General features: G+C 36.7%; 1 protein-coding gene and 1 long non-coding RNA gene across 2 annotated transcripts in view; both read right to left on the reverse strand.

Annotated features, from left to right (window-relative positions):
- LOC136827026 (uncharacterized) overlaps window positions 1-6,028 on the reverse strand; it is a 102,050-nt gene extending 96,022 nt beyond the window's left edge. The window contains exons 1-2 of the long non-coding RNA XR_010849781.1: window positions 5,861-6,028; window positions 223-279 (exon numbers count right to left, since the gene is read on the reverse strand). This is a non-coding gene — a long non-coding RNA (uncharacterized lncRNA). The remainder of the gene's footprint in view (window positions 1-222; window positions 280-5,860) is intronic.
- Window positions 6,029-8,637: 2,609 nt separating this feature from the next.
- LOC136826537 (uncharacterized) lies at window positions 8,638-9,805 on the reverse strand. The gene is made up of 2 exons (XM_067083720.1): window positions 9,424-9,805; window positions 8,638-9,160 (listed from the first exon to the last, which is right to left on the reverse strand). Exons 1-2 carry the CDS (start codon window positions 9,783-9,785, stop codon window positions 8,854-8,856), a joined length of 669 nt encoding a protein of 222 aa, XP_066939821.1. The 5' UTR covers window positions 9,786-9,805; the 3' UTR covers window positions 8,638-8,853.

Below are 9,805 nucleotides of genomic sequence, written 5' to 3' on the forward strand. Positions count from 1 at the left end.
CCATTCATATCGTTCAGTCCTGATACCCTAAAAGGGCTGAAATTTTCACATCTAATCTAGGCAGACATAACCAAACTCTTGCAAGGTTTGTTGCATTTTCATTTGATATTCAGGCGATTTTAGACAATGATTTAAAGTACACTGAAGTAAGGAACTGACTTTCACATGCATATGGACAGCAATGAGGGATGATTTAAGGAAATCACTGCAAACAGCACTTACCTTTTGGTTAAAATCTTCTAAGAAACTGAAGACTTCTGAAGTATCCGCTTCAGCCACCTGTAAGAAAAAAAAATAAATTATTACATTAATTTTCTCTCTTTGGGTTTCGTGTTCTCTCTACGTCTCCACGAGGCATCTGTCTGTGAAAATGCCACTTAGTACTTAATTACTTGCGGTTTAGAAGCTGATAATGATCCCCGCCGTCTACCTGTATACTATAGCTTAGTTATGTTCATATAAAAAAGAATCCTGATGTGATGAACAAAAGGAATAGAAACATATCCAAAACGATGGTATCGATCTCTGGAACCCAAGCACGGTTATAATGAAGCAAGGATTAGGGAGGTTTATTGCCTGTCAGAGAGAGAGAGAGAGAGAGAGAGATAGTGGGCTTTGTTACACATGCAATAAACGTTCAAAGCAAGCCTGTGAGTCCGACAGACAGACAGAGACAGACAGATAGACAGACATAGAGAATGCACAGTGGTTTTAGAAATTATTATAAAAACATGAAATATTTTGGTTAATTCAGTTCTGTGGTTATTTATTACATGGAGAGACTCTTAGCTCATCTCTGACGAGGAAAATTACGAATTAACATACTTTCATGTAAGGAATGATGAGGCCTATAGTGCTGGGGTGCTTCTCTGTAGAGAGACATTCATTGTACTGGTCAGAAAAGAAAGTATTTAAATACTATAACATTTTCATACTATAAAGAAGGTAAGATTAAAGATTCAGCCACTATAGTCAATGGGTGTTTTGCCTTCAGTAAAAGTACTCCTGAATTCGACAGATAAATGAACATAAGTTGAAATTAATTATTATACATGTTGATATAATGAAATAGGGATTATGTATACCTTCTGTGCCGACTCAGATATGTTCAGTACGATTTTACATTGTTCTTGGAAATGTCTTTTAATATATCCACAAAAAAAAAGGTAAATTCAGGCAAGTTTCTTGTTTATTAATGTAACCGAGAGTAAAAAAAAATATTCCGCTATTATAAACATCATAAATCATTAAAATTTAGGAAATAATTTTGTATGTCGGATGTTATTCTTAATTAAGGGTTCATAATAGATGAAATTATTATTAAAAATATTCGAAAATTAGCTTCTCTTGTGAGTGACAAGGGAGCATTGTGATATTTCATTTCATTCTTATTCTTTATTAATATTAACATTATGTTATAAAAGTTATCGTCAGTAAAGGAAAAATGGTAATGATATTTGCTACCGTACAATCATACTGAAATTCGTTAATCATAGCTTTACATTATTTGTTATAGATCTGATCAAAAGCAATACTCATTCACACACACTAACAAACACACACACACACAAATAAGAACGCTTCCAACCACAAAATCGTGCAACTGGGAATGACGATATTTCCAACCTCAAATAATCGCCCGTCCCCAAGCACGCAAAAAATTAAAATAAATAAATGAATAAAAATTTCGTACTCTTTACACCCTCTGGGGATATTCCGACGTGGAAATAACACGTCGTCCTAATAACCAGCTTCTCGGCAAGGCGGGAGATTATGATAATTGCACAGAGATTTCCCCCCCAAAAAAGGTTTCCTTTCCCGTCTCCGCAATGGACGGAGAGGCACCGTCGTCGACCGCAAGAGCAGACGTCCTGAATAGATGAAAGTCTCTGTCAGTCAGTCAGTTGTTCAATCAGTCAGTCAGTCTGTCAGTTAGTCAGTCATTCAGTTGTTCAAGCCGTCAGTCAGTCAGTCAGTCAGTCAGTTGTTCAGTCAGTCAGTCAGTCATACAGTTGCTCAGTTAGTCAGTCAGTCAGTTAGTTAGTCAGTTGTTCAGTCAGTCATTCAGTTGTTCAATCCATCAGTCAGTTGTTCAGTCAGTCATACAGTTGCTCAGTTAGTCAGTCAGTCAGCTAGTTAGTCAGTTGTTCAGTCAATTGGTCGGTCAGTTAGTCACTTGTTCAGTCAGTCAGTTGTTCACTCAATCAGTTGCTCAGTCAGTCAAGTCAGTTAGTCAGTCAGTCACTTGCTCAGTCAATCAGTTAGTCGTCAGTCGGTTAGGATGTCTGTTTTTGTTGTTCGCTGTTGTTGTTGGCCTAGTACTTCAGATTTCCCAGATGGGAGAAACGTTTTTTACTGACAGATGGACATGGGGAGGGAGTATTATTCCGAGACGTGTGGTGAGGAGAGGGGGAGAGAGATCTTGTTGCTAGGCCCTCTCTCTCTCTCTCTTCCTCGTTTTAATAATTAATATCATAAACATTTTTAAACGTTGCTTTTACATAATATAAAAATATTGATTAATAAAACGAATTCTCCTTCATGAAACTCAGTATTTCTGATAACAAACTTGTAATTTGATTCGTACTTTCTTTCTTATTAGAAAACGTTTATGGATATTTACAAGCGTTGTATATATTTTTGGCAATAGCTTTATATATTATATATATATACATAAATATATACATATGTATATATATATATATATATATATATATATATATATATATATATATATATATATTTATATTTGTATATGGCAGCAGTTTGTTTATTACGTAGGTTTCGTTTAACGGTAGATGACTGCGAACTTAACTGTTTTGATTCAGGTTCTTTCCAATGTTCTGTAGTCACTTTTCACTTCACTACTGCAGTTCGTAGAATTATAAAAAAGAAAGCCGCTTCTTAATAATTCCTTTTATTTTTTATACACATCCATATATATATACTGTATAAGTATAACATATATATATATATATATATATATATATATATATATTTATATACATTTGTTTAATACATAAACACATTATATATATATATATATATATATATATATATATATATATATATATATATATATATATATATATATATATATATATATATATATATATATATATTGTATATATATGTGTGTTTTATATAAATATGTGTGAGGGTGTGTGAAAACGCAAACATACCACATTTTAGGTACATATAATATATATATATATATATATATATATATATATATATATATATATATATATATATATATATACATACATGAGTACGTATATATAACATATGGAAAAAAAAGTAAACATGTGGCTACAATCTCTATTACGCAAAATATTTGTCAACGCACTACAAACGCTAACATTTTTCCTTGATCCATTTTCTCTGTAGAACCTACAGTAATTCTTCCAAGAGAAATCGTTAAAGCCGTTACCAAGTAACATTCCACAAAAAAAAAAAAAAGAGAACAACGAGATGCGTAAGATGGAAAACCACAAGCAAAGCCACAGCACGTAATCTCGTGTGTCCGTCGGCAAATGAATTATCGTGAGAATAATTCATTTGCGAGGAACGTAGCTTTAATAGCTACTCTCTCTCTCTCTCGAGTGGAGATGCTCTGACACAAGGGATAGTTTACCATCCGTCGGCCTAGTCATTACACAATTATCTCTCTTCGACTTGCATTCTCGTCTCGACTTGAAGATTGGTCTGTTTAGACTGATCGTTTGGTGGTTTTTGGGGTTGCAAGGCACTGGTAAGGAGAGAGAGAGAGAGAGAGAGAGAGAGAGAGAGAGAGAGAGAGAGAGAGAGAGAGAGAGAGAGAGAGAGCTTCGTCAGTATTCACCGGCTTTACTCAAGATGTGACTCGTAAAATCGAGATGAGATTTCAGATAACTTTAACGGTTAACAATTATCTCCTGTCCTATTGTTCTTTTAGACTCATGTGACGACAAATATTAAGGCTTTTATCAATTTAAATATTTTAGGTTTATGTTTTCAGTAAGTTATAAATTGTAAAACCAAAGCTCATGAGACGGCAACGATCGTTTTTAAAGTTCTGTATTTATTTGTTAAAGTTGCCAATTCTATTGGCTCTTCGCTTTTCAAAACCGCCTTCGGGACTTCTACAAAAACTGCCTCACATTTCACGTACTTTATTATTATTTGCGGTAGAATAACCTTTGTGTATGATAGTACTACCTTGGTTAAACCCCACTTACTTTATGTCGTTTCTTATCCATATTTCATTTCCATTCCCATTCAAAACTCATCCATTCCATCAAAACCAGCTCAAACGTGACCAGAATATTATTTCCTAAGTTACATGACATTCATCTTTCTATGCAGAAATGAGTTATTGTTATTTGTTATTTCAGGGTTATGTGACTGGCGTATATATCGATCAAGGTCTTAGATCAACGAGTGAAAGATTGAAACATACGCCCTTGGTGTATGGTTCGCTTAATACTTTAAATCGCTCTACGTATGGATGGGAAGGCAATGGTTATCAACCACTCATTTCGTAATGTTGTATGGGAAGTCTTGCAATTGTGACGCCAGTTTTAGTAGCCATAAATCAATCAGTCAATCAATCAGTCGAACTCACGCACAGGTACTACCGTACTGTCAATAACTTGAAGTGGCCATGTTGAAACAACCAGTCAATCTGATAGTACTATGCTGTAGTGACGAAACACTTTGGCAGCATTGCTGCTCTCTCTCTCTCTCTCTCTCTCTCTCTCTCTCTCTCTCTCTCTCTCTCTCTCTCTCTCTCTCTCTGCTTCTTATAAGAATACATTATTCAGTTGCAAGTAAAATACTCATTTCTGTAAATTACAACGAATGTTTTGAAAACAAGTTTAGCAAAACATTTTTTTTCTTTGCTCAACATCTTATATAATCAAACTAACGACAGAAAGCCTAGCAAAGCCATTTCTGTCTATTAAAAGGCTTTATAACGACAGTTAGAGAGAACTGTTAAACCATGACCACAATATTAAAGTAATTTTGACGAATTTAGAGTAAAATTGTTCTAAAAAGAAGGACAAAGCAAAAGGCATAGGTCTAGCGTAAAGGCTATTATTTTCGTGGCTAAATGATTCTATAACTTTTTACCGTAGAGAAATTATTTTCATATATTCGAAACTACTTTCTCCTTGGAATGAAGTTTGAGTTATACAGCATTTTCTTAAATATTTTGAGTGTATAGGTCTAGCCTGGGCTACCTAACTTGTTTTCTTGTTATCATCAATCTACGATGATATACAGTTTGATGGAAGTATAAATTAAATCAGGATTTATTGCAGATATAAATAACGCAGCCCTTTTTACTTTTAAATGAACAATAAAAAGCTGTTTTCTATGATTTTTGTACGTCGTCCTGAAACATCCTCGCCAAGTGTGACGTCACGGGATTTCGTTGAGAAACTAACTTCGATCAAATTAATTTTATTAAACAACTCTGACACTTCCTTTACGTGTCTAAAACCGAAGAATTAATGGAGTAGACAATATCCTATAGGTCTACCTACTGCAGTCTTAATGACTGACTAATTACAGCACGAAATTTGTACGTTTCAAAGACGAGACTTATTTACACCCAAGCGACCTATAGGACTAGGCCTACTTACTATAAACCCTCTTTAATAACGAGCAGAGCCTTTATTTCTGTGTTATGGGGCACATAAAAGAGCAATGATGTTCTGATTTCAAAACTGAAGTCGCCATTGCACTTATTTTCCTAAATAATATGCTGAAAATATAAGACATGTCAACCTAGAAGTCTTAGGGACGTACCGCTCCCATGGCACTGACACGACAAGCACAACATTGTCAATAAAATTTAGCTTTCTTTGTTTACCTGTGAAATATTATCATTCCATTTTCTCACAACGAATTCCTGGGATCATTTCCGCCATTCTAAGCAGCACAATAACGCACGATGACGAAGATAACGAACGATAAAAAGTCATAAAACACACACTAAGCATACATTCAATTTCTGGGGCTATGGTATTGGAGGGGTGGGACCACCTGGTCACCTGGGGGGGGGGGCTGCGAGCAGCGCCGCCCTGGTGGCGAAACGCTCAACTACGTATTACTATTTATTATTATAAATTATATATAATAATATACAGGAGACTGATATTATCTCCAGTTATACTGACTCGTATAAGAGTATTATGTTGTTTCTTTTTTTTTAAATAACGCTAACAATTTCAATAACTAATTATACTGGAATATCCTGCATCCATATATCTTGCCAGAGCTGAGTATGCTGGAGATTATTATGGAATATGCTGGAATTCTTCTGAATATACCGGAATTATTCTGAATGTGCTGGAAGTCTTCTGGAATATGTTGGAATTATTCTGGAATATGCTGGAATAACTCTGAATGTCCTGGAATTCTTCTGGAATATGCTGGAATTATTCTGAATGTTCTGGAATTCTTCTGGAATGGTTGGGAGATTTTCTGGGCCATTTAATTTCATTGAAAATTCATTTGATGTGGATTCATTTATTCATCATGAAGATTATTAATGTGAATAATTTATAATGGCATTCACTTTCATTACATAATTATTAAAGCTATATGGTATACTTTAATAAGGTAGATAATAATTCCAGTGATGGTAGACATTCCCATGGTAGACAGCTTTTCCAGTAAATGGTAGACATTCCTTGAGAGTCACTTATACACCTGAAGGGAGATATTCCCTTGAGACTTACACCAATGATGGGACATTCTCGTGGGAGACACCAATGACGGGAGACATTCTCACAGGAGACACATATTGATAATCGGAAACATTCTCTTGGGAGACACGCCAGTGATGGGAAACGTTCCTATGGGAGACAGTTACGTTACACTAATGATGAGAGACATTCCCATGGGAAACATTTACACCAATGATGGGAGGCATTACCACGGTAGACACTTCCACCAATGACGGGAAATATTCCCATGGAAAACACTTTCACCAGTGATGGGAGACATTTCCACAGGAGACAGCAGTGATGGGAGAGGGAGACATCCCCATGGAAGACACACTGATGATGGGAGACATTCCCATGGAAGAAACACCAATGATGGGAGACACACTGATGATGGGAGACATTCCCATGGAAGAAACACCAATGATGGGAGACACACCAGTGATGGGAGACATTCCCATGGGAGACACACCAGTGATGGGAGACATCCCATGGGAGAGACACCAATGATGGGAGACATTCCCATGAGAGACACACCAATGATGGGAGACATTCCTCTGGGAAACACACCAGTGATGGGAGACCATTCCCATGGGAGACACACCAACAATGTGTGACACATCAAAAAACCATATTTTTTCTCTCCCTCTCTGGCTTGAAAATCACATACCCTCTCTCTCTCTCTAAATATCATCTATATTCCCTCTCTCTCTCTTTCTCTCCCTCAAAATCTCTCTCTCTCCCCCTCAATCTCTCTTTCTCTCCCTCACTCTCTCTCTCTCTCTCTCCCCATGAGCCTAAAAGACCATCACATAGAAATTATCAAAATGCTTTAAACATGCCTATGGATACTTAATGTTAATTTTTTGACAAACGAGGGTTGTTAATACTGGGACTTTAGACATTAAAAGTAGTCTGATTAGTAGCTCTTTTCATCTCTTGGGATATTCAGTCTCATAAGTCTTTTCATCTCTTTGGATATTCAGTTTTTACCATGATACTTGGTCATTTTTATCTTATGAAGTGATTTAATCCATATAAGTGCATCGCTTGTTCAATTTTTATTACAGGTTTTATACGGGATGTGAATAGCACTATGAGAGACTAGTATGGGAGACTACAGTAGTATTCCATTTAAGTTCTTTGGAATATAAACAAACTTGATCTTTCATCAGTTCAGTATCTTCTATCTTCCAAATGGTCGTTTATGACGAAAGTATAAAAAATATTTTCGTTTTAGTTTAGTCGGAATACAGTTCCATCCTCCGTTAACTCTATCAATTCCTGGTCCATTCTAGGTCTGTATTTTGAGGCTAAAAGCGATGTTTGGAACTTGAAGTTGGAATACAGCTGTATACTTCACTAGTTATATCAATTCATGGTCCATTCCAGTCCTCTGTTTTAAAGCTAAAAGGAATTTCACTTGGAATTTGAAAAATTTGGAATACAACTCCATTAACTACATCAATTACTGTTTCATTCCAGGTCTCTATTTTAACCCTAAAAGCAATATCATTTGGAATTTGAAAAAGTTGGAATACAAAGTCATACTCCATTAACTACTGTATATCAATTCCTAGTCCATTCCAGGTCTCTGAAGGAATTAACTGGAACATCTTATTCCCTAGACCGATTAACAGAATTCGCGAAAATTAAGAACAACATAGGTCTAACGTAGGTAAAGGTAGGCCTAGCGTCATTTGAAACCATCAGTAATAACAACTTTTAGTTGTAGATTACTTAAATATAAGGTGTAATATTCCATTACAAACTCATTTACTCGCATCTAGGCCTAAGGCAATGATGTATTTTACAGTAATCTACTCTGAGTATTGTTCATTGTAAATGTGTAATAGAGTAAAAGGAAACGCAATATCATCACTTTTATTTAGAATAAACATTAAACGTAATTAGGATCAGCAGCCATGAATAGGCCTATTCATTAACAAAAAAAAAATACAGCCCACTTGCAAGCCACGTCTAAAGTGCTGCTGTATTTGCTTTAAGTAAAAACAAGTGACTCATTAAGCAAAGATAAATGTTTTTTGAACTGGGCGTTTTATTTTATTAAAAGAAAAAGCAAGCTTTTTTTTTATACCTTGCTATAATGTGTCACTTTGAAACTTTAGCCTTAAAACTAAGTCTCCCAAACTACCCAGTCCTCACGGTCTATGGGAGACAAAGAAGAGATCATTTGAACTTTGGTTAAACTGGAAACAGAAGCAGTCTCCCAAAAAATGGAGATTTGATGTAACCAGACTTGGAGGCTTTTGGAAGCATTAAGAGACCCTCTGAGCCTCTTTGAAAGCCAGAAAGATGGTCTTCCTGCCGAAGGGACAGGTTTGAAAGCCCTGGCGCAGGCTTCCAGGCCTTGTGTGGCCCCTAGGGCGCCTGCCTTGGCGAAAACTCCGGCGGGAGTCCCGTCGAAGGCGGTGGGTCTTCTCCTGAAAGGTACTTGTAGTTAATACATTGGGAATGAGTCTTAGGCAATAGGTTTTAGTATTGGTTCTGACGCTTAGTGTATATTCGTCAGGAGTCGTGAAATGGTTAAAATGAACCTTTCACGTTAATTATGAATAATAAATGTTAATGAATCTCTGACATTAATCGTGAATCAATTAAGCAGTGTTGGATATACAATATAACTCATCCGGAATCCTGATACCTAAAGGAAAATATAAATAAAAAACCACTTAAGACCACTCACGAGAACAGGCCACGAATGAGCAATTCTTCCCCGACTAAATCGTCTTCCATAGCAGCCTCCACCTCGCACACAAATCGACGACCGCAGCCCAAGTCATCTCCGTTGGCAGCCACTGTAAAATACAATTCAGGGCTGCCGAAAGGCAGGCAAGATGCGGCAGCTCTCTCGCCGCGTCCGGCCGCGGTTTTGAGCGCAAGAGCGCCCAGAGATAGCGCGCCTCCTACTGCGGCGGCGCCGCTCAGTAGGCTAGCGCCGCCGCTGATCGCTTCGGGCGCGCCTGTGGTCAGGATGATGTTGGCGTTGACGACATCGATGAGGGCAATGGCTAAAAGAAGCGTTCCGATTGGCGCATCGATATTCATCTGAAAATGATGGTACCTGC

The sequence above is a fragment of the Macrobrachium rosenbergii genome, chromosome 41 (genome assembly GCF_040412425.1).
Source record: "Macrobrachium rosenbergii isolate ZJJX-2024 chromosome 41, ASM4041242v1, whole genome shotgun sequence".
NCBI lineage: Eukaryota > Metazoa > Arthropoda > Malacostraca > Decapoda > Palaemonidae > Macrobrachium > Macrobrachium rosenbergii.